The 16,150-nt window shown below is 40.3% G+C and overlaps 1 protein-coding gene across 5 annotated transcripts in view; it reads left to right on the top strand.

Moving 5' to 3' along the window:
* The window catches only part of cadm1a (cell adhesion molecule 1a), a 712,922-nt gene that overhangs the window by 480,267 nt on the left and 216,505 nt on the right, over positions 1-16,150 (top strand). For 4 of the 5 annotated variants that reach the window (XM_041800659.1, XM_041800658.1, XM_041800656.1 and 1 more), the window contains exon 2: positions 14,525-14,542. The exons of the other annotated variant lie outside the window; for it this stretch is intronic. In XM_041800659.1, coding sequence (XP_041656593.1) covers positions 14,525-14,542 — 18 coding nt within the window. The remainder of the gene's footprint in view (positions 1-14,524; positions 14,543-16,150) is intronic. 5 annotated transcript variants of the gene reach the window in all.

The following is a 16,150-nucleotide window of genomic DNA, read 5'->3' as shown; positions in this document are numbered from 1 at the left end:
TGCTGGCTTTAACAGAAAGCTGTCGCCTATTGGTGTCTTAAACAGCATTTTGAAACCCAGTGTAAGTCCCCATATTGGAAATACCATCTCAGCCAAAGCAAAGAGGAACTGAGGCGGGGGTTAAGCATCCTACCAAACAACTGCTATTTGGGCTTTTCCATTACACTGAGCAGCTTGACTCTATTTGGTTTGACTTGGTATGGCAGCCCAGCACAGCAGGGGATTTGCTTTTCCACCAAAACCTATGAGTATGTCTAGAGCTGATGACATGGCGTTTTGAGTCGATGACATTAAATAGCTGCGCTTCAGTAAAGGCCCGAACATACTCAAACGTACTGTAAGCGCAGCAGACTCCGCGTGGAATGTCCACAGTCATCAGAGCTTCCATAGTCGAGCACACTGCCGCATAGTAGTTTCCTGTGAAATTTCTTTGAAATCCTACATTTCCCACAATCCTTTCGCATTGTTTACATTTTTATGTCATGGCGTCCTACACTGACAATGAGGAAGAGGAGCTGCTCTGCCTGCTGGCTTTGCAAAGCAATAAAATTAAGAGACAGTGGTATGTATGGCCAGTGAATGACACAAGAGTCCAGGAAGGGGAGTGTGCCATGTTGGTGAAGGACATGCGAAGTATTGACATGGCAAAAACAAGTGCGAAATGCAGTTCCGTGTCACATTTAATGCTGGTTGATGTGAAAAATACATGCCGAGCAGTGTTTTCTGTGACACCAATACGTGGAGTGGAGTCCGCGCAGTTGTAAAATTTGAGCTTTGCACGCACGGGCCTTTTGGACGTCCGCTTTGAGTCTGCACGGACCTCCATGGAGTCTGTTCCGCGTACGTTCCACCTAAGTATGTTTGGACCTTGAGGATTGTGTTGCTCTACCAGATGAAGAAGAACTGTTTGGTTTAGCTGTCCACTCACACGACATCTGTTCATGCTGTTGTCCAGTGGACAGTACTATGAAAAAATATTTGCCCCCTTTCTGGTTCCTGATTTTTTTGCATATTTCTCACACCTAAATATTTCAGATCATCAAACCAATTTTAATATCTCACAAAGACAACCCAAGTAAATACAAAATGTGGTTTCCTAAATAATGGTTTTATTTATTAGGGGAAAAAAATCCAAACCTATCTGGCCCTACGTGAAAAAGTAATTCCCCCTTGTTAAATCATGGGTTAACTGTGGTTATCACAGTACTTGGAAAGCTGAGTTAAATTTCACTGGCCCCACCCAGGCCTGATTACTGCCAGATTTGTTGAATGAAGAAATCACTTAAATAGAAGCTGTCAGACAGAGTGAAGTAGGCTACAGGATCACAGAAAGAAATGCATCAAGCCACGATCCAAAGAAATTCAAGAACAAATGAGAAATAAAGTGAAATCTATCTGTCTTGAGAAGGTTACAAAGCCATTTCCAAGGCTTTGGGACTCCAGCAAACCACGGTTGGAGCCATTATCCACAAATGGAAAAAACTAGGAACCGTGGTGAGTGTTCCCAGGAGTGGTTGGCCAGTCAAAATTACTCCAAGAGTGCAACAACGACTAATCAAGGAGGTCACCAAAGAACCCAGAACCACATTCAAAGAACTGCAGGACTCACTGGCCTCAGTTAAGGTCAGAGTTCATGACTCAACTGTAAGAAAGACAATGGGCGAAGATGGTATCCATGGGAGAGTTCCAAGACCAAAACCACTGCTGACAAAAAAGAACACAAAGGTTCGTCTCACATTTGCCAAGAAACATCTTGATGATCCCCAAGACTTTTGGAGAAATATGCTGTGGATTGACGAGACAAAAGTTGAACTTTTTGGAAGGTGTGGGGCCCATTACATCTGGAGTAGAAATAACAAAGCATTTGATAAAAAGAACATCATGCCATCAGTCAAACATGGTGGTGGTGTGATGGTCTGGGGCTGCTTTGCTGCTTCAGGACTTGAACCACTTGCTGTGATTGTTGGAACAATGAATTCTGTTGTCTACCAGAAAATCCTGAAGGCCAATGTCCGGCCATCAGTTTGTGCCTTCAAGCTCAAGCACTCTTGGGTTATGCAGCAGGACAACGACCCTAAACATACCAGCAAGTCCACCTCTGAATGTCTCAAGAAAAACAAAATTAAGGTTTTGGATTGGCCAAGTCAAAGTCTGGACTTAAATGCATTGAAATGCTGTGGTGTGACCTTAAAGGGGCAGTTCATGCTCAAAAACCCTCCAATATGGCTGAGTTAAAACAATTCTGCAAAGAGGAGAGGGCCAAAATGTGAAAGACTCATCACCAGTTCTCACAAATGCTTGATTTCAGTTGTTGCTACCAGGGGTGGCACAACCAGTTATTAAGTTCAGGGGGCAATTAATTTTTCACTCAGGGCCAGATAGGTTTGGATTTTTTTCCCTTAATAAATAAAATCATAATTATAAACTGCATCTTGTATTTCCTTGGGTTGTCTTTGTGAGATTTTAAATTAGTTTGATGATTGGAAACATTTAAGTGTGATAAAAATGCAAAAAATTCAGGAATCAGAAAGGGGGCAAATACGGCATTATATTTCAAGGTTTTGTGCAGGGGTTGCTGCTTAAACACGACTGTGAGGCGTCCCTGAATGATGACGAACCGCTGTGATGTCATTACAGCGTGCTTAGACCCTATCCTATGGCCAAACCAGTGATAAAAAGGTAAATTAGCACGGCTTAGTTTGGATCCTATGTGAGTATAACCTGACACAGCCTACCTGCAACTGTATCCTTCTTTTCTAGATATGTTGCAGACTATGCCATGGGATCCAACTAAGATGACTGTTTTTCCTCTGTTGAATTCAGTTTTTAATATCTAAAGTAATCAAAAAAGCAAATAAGTTTGAGGCTGAAGCAATAGTGTTCTCGGAGCATATTAGATGTTAGACATATGGAAAACAGAGAGCCTAAGCCAAACCATTCTTTAAAAAAAAACACTTTATTCGCAGTCCTAAAGCAGCTTTTGTGAAAGACACAACCGAAAACACACTTCTCTTGATTACGTTGTAAACTGTGAAGCCTTGCAGGTAAAGCCGCGTCCCTGCTGGCAGCATTTTTGTCAACCTTCTGCAAGTTTCCAGCACAACAAGGAAGTGCTACAGGCAGTAAATAATAGATTAATATGTTATCAAAAAGCCTTGAAGCATCTAAAACTCAGGTATGGTTGTAACCCCAGAGCTGAGCGTGATAGAGCACATAGTGTTCCATTCTCCACACTTGATTTACCGCTGTGACTGCTTTAAAAGAAAGACAATAGGATTTGTGCTATTGATAATTAGTTTTTAATGTGCCACACTCATCATGTCCAATTTCATGCCCCTTAGGCAGCTGATCACAGATTTAATCAGCACATTATTGCTTGCTATACTTAAACTGACTGCAGGGAGGGCTCTGTTTTTGTGTTTGCTGTTAGGAGTGTGAAGGGGACACAGTGTTAGCTCGTGTTTGTGTGATCGAGGAGCAAGAGAGAGGGAGGTTGTCAGCATGTGCATCCATCCCAGCAACGTCCGTCTTTGATAGACATTGAATATGTGTTCCAGGCCATTAACCAAGAGCCACGTTTGAAGATGACGCGCTTGGAAGCGTGCGGTCCTGCTGCGTGGAGGGAAGCTATTGTTATTATTGTGTTTCTGGTGAAGAGGAGAGTGTCCAGGCCTCTCTCACCTGATGAATACAGATGAAAGCATGGCTGTTATGTCTGTGGGTTTTTTCCCCTTGTTCAGAGCACTTTGGTAACACCTGGGACTTGTTAGTTTTTTGAGGTTTTTCTCCTTTTTCTCTGGAGGCTGCTGACCATTACTACCCATGTTTCAGTCAGGGGACAGGATGCTTTCAATGTACACATGTTGAAGGTCCTGTTACAATGTAGCCCATCAATATTTTTTTTACAGGTAGCATGCACTATGCAACAGAACCTCCTCTTTATGGTTCTGATCAAGACTGTGTCCATGAGCAGGGGTTTCAAACAGTTCATTTCTTCCTCAGTGCAACATAAGTGATCAAACATCTACTGTATTTTAAACTGTTATTGATATTCAAGCCCCTCTGAGCATGAGTCATTCTGAGTTTAATGATCTGACCTTATGTTTAAGACTGCAGTGAACACATTTTTTGGCATCTCAAGTGTGCAGTAGTCTTTCAGATTGCTCCTTGTTTCCCGTATTATAAATTGTTGAACAAACATGAGTAGTTTAGAAGTGAACAGAGAATTTCAAAGGCTCTGCTTCCCAAAGTGTGGCCCATGGCCCTCAGCGTATGCCTTCAGCTTTTAAGGGGGTCACAGCAAGGCAACATAAAAAAAAACAATAAATGCTGTTTTGCACTGCAAGCAAAGGGTAGCGAATTTTGCGAGAGCCCTCTGGGCTGGGCAATATGGCCTGGGGTTGGACCAAAACTGGGTTCTAGAGAGGCAAGGGAGGTTTGCCAGAGTCAGGCTAGAAGCACGCTGACACATGTGTTGCTCAGTCAAGGTCAAGCTCAACAGCTTGACACACCAATACCTCTCAAAAATGATTTTTATATCATTTTTCATAATTTTTCGAGCCAATTTCATATATGTACAACTTTTTGTATGAAATAATTTTTTGCGAACTTTATGATTATTCAGCGTATGTGCTGAATATACTGCACTGTAACTGTACTATAATTTGCCAAAACCCACACCAAACCCCAACCTCTTTGCATTGCCTGTCGGCCTTGAGCATTCAAAGCCTACATACCAAATTTCATGTCCATTGGACTATGTTGCACACTTTTGCGCTTTGGTACGGTCTGGCACAATAATGGCACACTTGCAAGGGTTTCATGATTCACATGAACCGTTTGGCGCACAGGCATAAAACTGTTATCCAAGCATTCAGAGTGAGCATTTCTTGGCCTTGGCCTTTTCATTGCTGAGGATTTGCCCAGAGACCACCAGTAGGTTTCGAGCCCTTTAGACATCCACAGCACGACCAGGGGCTTGTTGCAACCCTTCTATAGTGTTGTAGTCAAGACCACACTATCCAAAACCAAGGCCAGAGTAGACTGAGACCAAGACAAGACCAAAACTTTTGGTGGGTCGAGATCAAGACAGGCTGAGACAAAGACAAGGGCAGGACATAAAAATCAGTTTAAAAAAAAAATCATCGCAAGTTTGAACAGTAAATGAGGTCTATATCTTTAATTTAGTTTGTTTTTAAATACATTTGACAGCAAAAATAAGGTGCCTGCAACTCTGCTATCAAAGCGCCACAATGCAAAAATCTCCAGTCTTAGGAGATGTGTTTAACTACATGCCAAAAATAAATCCTTGTATGTATTTAAAAGCCACTGACAAGTCCAGAATAGTTTTAATATTTGAAAAATTAGATATTTCAGGTGAATGAGGCCTAAAGTAAGTGTTAAGTGGTATTTCTGACTAGGAAAAACGTGTTTTTTTAAGATCCAAGTTTTTCCAAGTGTCTGACACATAAGGCGCTTGCATAATTTCCAAGTAGGCATAACAATCAGAGACCTAACAGCAGCTGTTTTAAATCAAATTCTAACACTACCTAATAAGGAACAGTTCATTAATGGCGCTGAAGAATAGCACATCAATGCTGGTCTTGACTGGTCTTGATGGAAATCCAGAGTCTGGTAAGTTCAAGCAAGACTGAGTAAAAACGTTCTTGATTCCGAGATGGGACCAAGACATTAAAAACGTGGTCTCAAGACTGTTCTCAGATACTACAACAGTACCCTACTACCTGCCCAGGCAGTACCCTAGCCTCTGCTGACCTGACACCTCCACCCCTTACTGTGCCCTATTGGGTGGACTTTGCTGTTTTTTTCAACAGATTATTTCCCCATGCCCCTGGTAATGTGCAAGGGCATCCAGAACATGACCTGGGTTCTGGTGATACTCCTTCCTGCCCGTCAACAGTGTTGACTGCCCACTTCTTTTAATCATCATGGACTTAAGACCAGTAAACCTTCAGTTAAAATATGTCTTATTATATTATATTGTTATATTAAGTACAATCATGTAAAAAAAAACTTATAAACTGTTTATAAAATTGACTTTAGGTAAGAAAATCATGCCAAGAGCCATGTTTTTGTGCGGGTCTTGGGGGGCTCAGCTTCTCTGCGAGACAAGTAGAGGGGCTTCAAGGAAAAATGGTTGAGAACCACTGCATTTGCACATTTATGGTGCAAATGCAGAGATTGCTGTGGAATATGCAGTTTTAGTTCAAAAAAAGATTGGCAAGTATGGAATACTGATATTGTAAAATTTCTCAACTTTCCTTGTACAAGATGTGCACTACACAGATTACCACAGGCCCAGTTTGTCATTGAATTTTCCACTATTTGGGAGCTTGATTGAAATTTTTGTCAACAGATATTCATTTGAAATTAATTAGAAAGAGATGTATTTATTTGCTGTTATTAAAAATGAATATTTGCTTGTGTTTGCTTTTGAATTCTTGGATCTTTGCTTCATTTTTGTTGCTGTAGTTTTCCTAACTCTAATCTCTACCATTGTCATGCTCTGCTGCTGCTTTTTGTGTGCCTGACTTGAACTTCTCAAGTCTGTCCTGACCACTGCCCACCACCAGCAGGCTATAACAAGTTTTCCAGCGAGAAAGTGAGAGTAGGGGAGGAGGAGGAAGAAGCCGAAATTCAGACGACTGGAGCCAGAAGCAGTAGAGCTGTGTTTATCTTGAACCACTCAGCTCCCTGGCTGTGAGTCAAACGTAGAGAGAGACATCGGGCGGCAGTGGAGGCCTTCATTAAATGCAGCTCAGGCTCTGGTGAAACCCTGGTTAATGTCCCTATCATCTCTGGAGTGGTCCAACGTCTAGCTCTCTGTCCAAATGACTCATGTTTAATGCATCTCTGCAGTCCTTGTCATTTAACCTCACCTCTGGAGGTTGTAGGTCGGGGGTTTGGATAGCGTAGACTCCCACTAAAACCCATGAGGGGCAAAGTTATTCTTCACCCGCTCTCCATTTACTTAACATGGGCAGAGCTTCTCCGCGTCTCGCCTATTGCTGCGTAATCTCCCAAAAGCAAACCCCCCCATCACCCCATCACACTGCCTGAACCTGAGCTCGAGGGTGGTCTGGGTTGGACTATGCAGCTCTCTGAGGCACTTTGTTACTCAGCTTCCTGTCTGCCACAGCTGAATGCTAAAGAAGGGGACCAATGATGCCACGTGGAGAGACTTTATGATTTAGCTGTTTACTCTTAAAGCTGCTTACTCCACTTATACAAACCAAAATTCACAGTAATCTTCTTACATTTAGATTTACAAAGCAGAGATGCACTTTGCATGGACTATTGTCCCAAACACTCAGAAATCACCTGCAAATCAAGTATTAGGGCTGCAAACATTAATGCATTAATCAACATTAATTATGGTCCAGAATTAGTGCATCCATTCTTTCTTAATGGCATTAATTGCATGCTTTTGTGTCCCTGTGGTTCAGCCACTGCAGGCAGAGTGATGCAAAATAAGTCCACCACTGCTCCTTAATGTCTCATTTAACTTTAAAAACTCACAGACAGCCCAGTGGACAGGTCAGAAGTCATTTAAACCTTTTAACCATCTCCTTTTTACTTTTAAATCCATACTAAGTTCCTTTTCTGGAGTTCAGTTAATGATAAAATCTTTGATATACCCAAAGTTCTTTATTTTCTCTTACAATAAAAGCAGGTTTATATTCACAGTGGACCAAAAGCAGTTTTTAGGCAAAATAGGGCAGTTTCAAAATTTGACAGGATATGTGATTAGCTATAAAAATTCTGAGATTAACTGTGAGTAAAATTTGTCATCATTTGGCCACCCAAAGAAGAATTGATGTAGTCTTTTAAGTCACTAAAGTTTCTGTAATCATTAACCGTGATAGGGGGTTCATTTTTTTCTGGTTTAGCATCAATATTTATGACACAGCTTTTTCAGTCAATCCATGGTAAATGGATTTATTGTTGATAGCCAAAAGAAGAATTATATTAGAGTTTTAAGTCACTAGAAATGTCAGTATTACTTTATTTTTATTGACGATATGATGGTAACATGGTAAATGGACTTGCCCATTCACATCTCATTCACACATTGATGAAAGAGGATGGTGTATTTGTTTAAATTCAAATTCAAAAAACTTTATTTGTCCCCGGGGGGCGTTTAAAGGCGCATAGAGCAGCAAGTGAACAGTAAGCACTGTAACAACTGTGAACAAAGGACGACAAAACAGTCAGCACAGAATTCAGTCAGTAATTGCACATAAACAATTAGGCTAATATTTAAAATGCTGAATAAAGTAATAAAAATACGAACTACTGAAATACTAAAAATTCTCAGTACTGAGGACCAGCATAATTTGTGCAAACTGGCATGAGGTAAAGTGCATTACTTATTAGCAAGTGCAAGTAAGCCTGAGGTAGGTATATTACAGGTGCAAATGGCATTCAGACATCTGTAAAAAGGCAGTGAGGAGTGCATTATGGATGTTTTGAAGTGAGGAGCAGCACAGCTTTGGGCACAAAGTTGGCCTTTCTCCTCTGAGTTCTGCAGGCAGGGCAGCGAAGCTGGGAGCCACTCAAACTTTGGGAACAGAGCGTGTGAGGGGTCTTGAACAATGCGGCCTGCTAGCCTGCGTGTGAGATGTTCATGGACAGTTAACAGAGATCTGAGAGGTGTCCCAATTATTTTAGAGCAGACAGTCACAGTTTTTATTGTGCAGTGTGGAAGTGCATTTATTGAAATGACAAATACAACAATGCTCAAAATTAACCCCTGAATATCACACTGAGTCCACCAAGTTTTGTAAGTGGCCTCTGCTGGCATTGCACACCTGTGTTGGCCTTTAGGATTGAAATAGTTGTTCTGTGCTTCCCAAAGTGTGGTCCAGGCCCACTGGTAGACCCCAGAGGTACTTTAATTGTGCCACCAGAGGTAATTTAGAATAAATGAAAATCAGAGAAATAAAAAAAGATAATAATAATACTAACAATAATGTTTTAAATGAGCATGACATTATTAATTAGATGTTATCATTTAAGTAATTAAAGCAACAGAACATAATCCGAGTTTTTTTTATACCTTTTTATAATTTATTTTGTCTGAAGTGTACAATCAGTAATAATAAAAATAATAACTTTATTTGTATAGCACCTTTAAAACAGAGGTTTACAAAGTGCTTTTACAATAAGAAGAATCACAATTACAAAGCATCAAACATGAACAGTAAAACATCACAAGAAAGACAAAACCCCAACAACAGAAGAATCCACGAAAAACTCAGCCAGCAATTAATAAGCGATTAATAAGTCAACATACGAAAATTAAAATTCTAGACAGTTACAATCATAATCATAATAATGATAATAGTCTGGTAAAACTGATATAGCTGCAAAAGGAGGGGGGACACAATTAAAGCAATAAAAACAATAAAAACAGAGGGAGGCTCTAAAACCAAGTAGGAGAAGTGAAAATATCGCATAAGAATCAATAAGCATAAAATACAAATCCAAGAAGAGCAGACATAGAGGCTTTCAGGACAGATTTGACAGAGAAATGGCTCTAAGAGAGAAAAGTGATAAAAAAGATGAGACAGTAAAAGACAGTCGACGGCATCACGTAAAAGCAAGTCTATAAAAATGAGTTTTAAGAAGTGATTTAAAAGTGTCACAGTTTAACTGGTGTTATACTAACTTGTGACATTTGTGCTACTTCTGAAGAGCTTTTTTGGGCCACAAAGAACATTAACAGATATATATATTTGAAAAGAAAATGTAATTGACTTTGCATGTGTCTGATTAAAACAAAATAAATTGCAGTGGCTCTTTAATTAAGCAATTTAGATACATCTGAATGCAATGGGATTGCATCGAAATTCTCTGCTTATGAAATAAAACAACAAGGTTAATATGTAAGTCTCATGTTATGGTTTATAAGAGGGTTCTGGTGGGCCCTAGAGGATTTTTAGGCTTTAAACTGGGCAGCAGCATACTGACATTTGGGGATGGCTGTTGAGTATTGATAAGAGCTGCTGATGCTGGCCCTGCCTGTTTCTGTGTGAGAACACTCCATCAAAATAAACTATGGTAAAAGAGAATGTTGGGGTCTTTTAAAGCTTAGAATATAAAATCCTCACATTTTAACAATTATTAAGAGCCCAAACTGAGTATAAGTGTCTGTTCGGTCTCTTTTTGTCAGACTGGACAATCTTGTGACTGGAGATGTCACAAACTGACATCACATACCACATACTTTAACAATGTTAAATGAACTGGAGCTTAACTTTTAAAATGATGTTATTATGTTAGCAAATGCAGACCACAGCTGCTGTTAGAGAGTGATCGCTGCTTAGAAGTCAGTAAGATCATGGCCCCGGTTCCACATTTGACCACTTGACTCCTCTCTAGTTTGCTTCCAACACCACTGAAAAGACTTCTCTTACACTCCTTTGTGATTTGAGGATGGAAAACAGATTGTAAATTGGGGTTTAAAGATTGTTTTAAGCACAAACACAATGTATTAAAATTGTTTTCTAATTGACCTCTATTCAATCTCAGGGCTTGTTGAGACCAGGAAGTGGCATTGGATTGCTCTCATCAGTTGCAAGTTACTAATTGTTAAAAACCTTAAATGAGTGCTTCCTACTCTGCTTGTGACTCAGACGGCTCAGACACTGTTTAGGGCTGCACTATGCTGATTGTCATATTGTCATTCCTGCCATTATAATAAACAAAGCCATGTGGATGTCAATCAAGCTGTGATCTGCATGCCTACACAGTCTTCAGAAATGCTCTATACAGCAGCATTTGTTCCGAAGGCTTTCCCACAGTTATGTAAGATTTATTTGTAGTCAGATTTTACTGGATGCTTAATGAGACTCTGCACTTTGAAATCATATTCATACACTTTTACTTTTTCCAGAGACTTAACAGCTTTGCTGAAAGTTTTTCAGGTGACGCTAAAGGCTGTCAAACTCCATCAAACTTAATATTTTGTTAGAGCTGCCAGAGATTTGCTGAGATTGTATTCAGATTGCATGAAATTGAATTTGTCATGCTCATTAAACACTAAACAGGTTTAAAATGAATGCAGCAGCTTGGAAATGAATGTAAATTTCTATTTACGACGTGGTTGGACAACACATTATGCGACTCTTTGAAGCCTTTAAGCTGGCAGAGATACATGTCCAAGGATTTGGGGAAAGCAAATCAGCATTGATTAAACAAGATGTATTTTTACCACGTATGGTGCTGTGTTTGTACAAGGGCTCATATTGTGCTCTTTGTTTCACTTGATCTTCACGCTGCTTTCTCCTCAGATTCTCCCTTCTTATGCAGAGACTGCCTCCCTCACACTCCTCTTCTCCTTACTCACGTACTCCCACTCCATCCCTGTCTCTCTTTTAGCGCTGGATAATGGTAATTAGAATATCACCATGATTGAAATTTGGCAAAAGTTGAAGAGGAAATAGGTTTACTAATCAAAAGCTGCCTCGTCGCTGGAATCCTGATGCTCACTTGGCTGGAAAATCTTCTTCTATGATGGGGGGCCTAAATAGATGCCAAGTGTTTACTGTGGGCCAATGCGGCTCGTTCCCGCCAATGATGGATTTTATGCAGATGTCCCAGTCAACACATTGTAGGCAGTTTCCTCTTAATTAATTGAGTTTTGCTGTTATTTTGTTTATTGTCTCTAGCAATGACCATATACAGCATGCATGAGTTGATCTGTTGACGTATGGCCATGCAGTATTTGTTCCTTAATGATGTCTTCCAGTTTTCTTTCTCTTATAGTTATTCTAAATCAGTTAAAGCTATCATATGGGGCCTTTTAACATTAGAATAGCAGATGTCAACTATATTCTAACTAAATACATTCATCATTAATGACTTTCTAATAAAAATGGTTTGTTGTTCTCAGCTCTGAGGTCACACTGACCCATGTTAGTTTTGGCTATAATAATTTTGTCTTTAGAATCAAACGTTTTTTAGTTATAGTCACATTTTAGTCAATTCTACGCTTGAAAGTTTTATTGTGGTTGCAATCCACAAAAGCATAAAAATATTTTAGTCCATTTTTTGTCTGTAAAATATCCTTATATCTTATGTATTATTTTTAGTCAATTTATTTTCTTCATACCAACTTAAGCAGCCAAATTGTAAATCAATGTAAATGCACAATGCTTAGACTTGTTAGCCCTCTGGAGTCTAAGGGCGCTCTTGTGCTTCCAAATCGCATGACCGATGTAAGATGCAGCGGCGCCATTTCAACTTGTATTGAAAGTGTCTAGGGCTGTTAAAATTGACGCGTTAGTCCATCATCATGATTAATCTGATTAAAAATTTGAATGCAATTAACCCATCTACAATGCAGAATGACTCAAAATCCCTGAAACGTCTCTGGCAACGTAGGGTTTGTATAACTGGAGTAAGCAGCTTTAAGAGTAAACAGCGAGTTAGGGTTACCGTTGAGCATGCCTCATGCACATATGGGCCGTTGATCCAGTAGTGACCAACCAACTCGATATGGAAGAAGCTAAACAGCTCATTGGCTCTCTCGATGGAATATTTGAGTACAAAAAAAAACAAGACGGAATAGTCGACCGACAAAAAATATTATGCACAGTCTGCAGGAAGGAGTTTTCTTTTCACCAAAGCACTTCCAGCTTAAAATACCACACTAACATGAATCACACGTTTGTCAGGGATTCTGCTAGCACTTTGGCTAACGCATCACCAAGCTTGCGACAAACCACCCTCATGGAAAGTCGGGGTCTCAGTACGATTAATATAGATTAAAAATGAATGATATTTAATCATGATTAATCAAAATTAATTCACAGCAACCCTGTGATTGATGCAACACTTTTCCCTGAATTTGCTGAAAATTGATACCAAAAAAGGCAAGATGAACCATTTTTAAGATGATAAAAAGAGGTCAAATCAAAATAGTAGTCAAAAGCAGCCAATTATGCCCTTGACCCCAGAAAGTGAAAACTCTATCAATACTTAAATTAATTTAAAGTACACTAATTTAAAAAATACTGATTGCCTTATATGCACAATAGGGAAATACCATGGATTTTGATGCCCAACAGTCCAGAACTTACATTGTTTTAGTCTTGATTTAATCTTGTTGATGAAACTAAATAAGGATGTTTCAAGGTGTCTATTTCCCAATTTCAGCCCAATTAAAACCCTTTTAACCAACCAGTCTAAAGAGGAGAAAATGCTTAAAGAACAGTCTGTAACTGTAACTGCATGCCCAGATGGCCATCGGGGTGGTTGAATCATCCTCTATATTCGTTTTGCTTCTGAAGTCACATTTGATCATGAGAGTTTGTGTGAGATCTCATCTGTGTTTTTTCTTCACTGCCAAATTGTTACTACAGCTGGGAGGTGTGGGGTCACATGGTCTGGTGGAGTTTTCTAGCGGGTTTGATTGGAGGATTATGAGTTGAAAATCATCCGAAGCTCTTATGTCTGTGGTCTCCCACATTTGAAGAGTTTTGTCTGACCTTCAGACTTACTTTAATGAAATAATCAAATGAACAATCAAACCTGCAGATTTGACTGGTGATCCATGCTACAAACAGAAGCATTGGTATGAACACTGCAGGAATGTAAGGCAAAGGAGGGGGTTGATTGTTCTGGTGAGAGAGACTGGTGGATGTTTTTTATACTTCCTTTGAATTGGAGCCGCAGGTAGCAGCCCGTTAGCTTGTCTTTGCAAAAACAACGGAATAATCTAAAGAGAACAGTGATTCTGGTTCTGTCTTAAATCAAAAGGCAGATAATAGAGCATCTTCACAGATGAACCTGTCATTTGAAATAGTTTACTTTGCACAAAAATCCACTTGTAAAGCAACAGGTGGTGGTTGCTTGGTTAGAGTTAGGCTCATGTTCTGGGCTGTTTGTATTCTGGGTACAGCGACTTCCTTCACTCTTTGCTGTTTCCTATCTATTCAAATACGTGTGAATACAGAGTAAACATTCATTAACCTGTGTTATGTCTGTTGCTTTTCTGTCAAATGCTGCATTAGAAGTGATAGCTGTGTCATAATTATTGTGTCTTGTGATGCATTTTTGGTCTAAGTACTGTCTGAATGCTGTCTCTGTTATTGTAATTCTGTGGATATGAAAATATCCAAATATAGATGAAAGATTTCAGCTCCTCAGAAGTTTCAAACCACAACATCTTGGTATTAACCTCAAAACATGCAGATCAAAGCCTTTTTGTAGCCGGCTGAATTTGCATTTTGAGTTCAAACTTTTCCTTAACTTTGCAGCCCTGTTTCTGTGATCAGCTGTGTTCTTTTGATTTTCTTCTGCAGAGGGGACCAGCATGGTGACTTTTCTTTGCATTTTTACCTGCCTTCTCCTGTACCTTACACGCATGTTCCTCTATGCGCACGCAGACGGGGGCCTTTAATTTGAAATGGGGCTTTGAACGCTAACCTCCCTTTCTGTTTTTTTTTTCTCCTCCCTTCTTTCCTCCCCACCTGTCCTCCTCCCCCCTCGCACACAGGAGCTGCACAGTACCCAGGTAAGCCTTCCCCATGTTCCTCCGCTTCTCCTCACTTCATCCTATCACCATTTTCCAGCGTCTCTCCTTTTTCAGACATGCTTCCTCTCAGAGTTTATAGTGTTTGTGTATCGGAACGTGCAATCTGCAGTCTTTCTCCATTTCAGTTTCTCTCATTCTCCCATATGTCGAGCTTCTATCTAGCATTCTTGCATTCTCCACAGACCATTTCTTCCAAATCTCATGCAGCTGCCGTTGCTGCTGACTGATGCATCTTCAGTGTTGTGAATTGTGCTAGTTGTAGCATCCCAGTGTGCTCTGCAGTTCACCAGATAGTGCTGAGATCAAACTCAATGATCCGAAGAATTTTCACTCTAAAACAAAGATGCATTTTTCCGACATAAGAACTTTTTAAAAGGATTGCTTTGTTTGTATTTACACATTTTTATGGGTTTAGGTGTTATTCAGGAGCACATTTAGACTGCTAGCTTTGACTACATTCATGTATCTAACCTGCTTCTACTAATGCATCTGTTTATTTCATCAATTACACCATTCCTATTTGACATATGTCTGTTTTCTTGTCCTACCTTCATCATTTTTGTCATCATCTTCGAGAGAAAATGTCTTTCAAATCAAGATTTAAATGTTTTTCAAGTATTGTGGTTGTCATTTCAACATCCATACCTCCATTAGCAACATGGCTTATCCCCTTGGGGCCAAAGGGGCTGGAGCCAATCCCAGCTCTCATTGGGTGAGAGACTGACCTGGTCGCCAGTCAATAACAGGGGTATACAGACACACAAGCAGTTCACACTTACATCAGTGTGTAATTTAGAGTCACCATTTCATCTAATGAGCACATCTTTCGACTGTGGGAGGAAGCCAAAGTACGTTGAGAAACATGCATGCAGAGGTCATGCAAACTCAACACAAAAAAGCCTGGGACTCAAACCAGGAACCTTCTTATTGTATAGTATTAGTGCTAACCTCCGTGCAGCCTCATTTTGAACATACTAAGCTGAATTTGTTCAGGATTGCAGGAGGATCTGATCCCAGCTGTCTTTGGGTGAGAGGCAGGGTATAACCTTGACTGGACACCGGTTAATCACAGGGCTGGCATACAGAAACAAACAAACATTCATGATCACAGTCACATCTGCGGGCAATTTAGAGTCACAAGCATGTCTTTGAATTGAAGGAGAAAGCAAGAGTACCTAGTGAGAACCCACACTTGCACAAGGAGAACATGCAAACTCATAGAAAGGTCTCAGGGATTCAAGCCAGTGAACCTTCGGTGACAGTGATAACCACTGTTCCACCGTGCAGTCCAGAAGGGTAACAGAACAAAAAAAATTACAGCAATATGTAAAAGTGTAGCTTCTGCAGGCCAGTGGCCTTAACATCCCACCTGATGGCCCTGGAGCGGCTGGTCCTTGCCCACCAGCACCCGTAGGTGAGCTCATCCAAGGACCCGCCACGGTTTGCAGCTTTAGAGTGGACAATGCCATCATCATCCTCTTTTATCGAGCTCTGTCTCACCTGGAGTCACCTTGGAGTTTTGTTCGGGTTCTGTTCCTGCACCTCATCAGTGCTTTCAACACCATCAGGCTGACGCTCCTGAGGAAC

Source organism: Cheilinus undulatus, linkage group 12 (genome assembly GCF_018320785.1).
Source record: "Cheilinus undulatus linkage group 12, ASM1832078v1, whole genome shotgun sequence".
Classification (NCBI taxonomy): Eukaryota; Metazoa; Chordata; class Actinopteri; order Labriformes; family Labridae; genus Cheilinus; species Cheilinus undulatus.
Note: the sequence above shows the minus strand (reverse complement) of the source record. Positions and strands in the feature narration are given on the sequence as shown.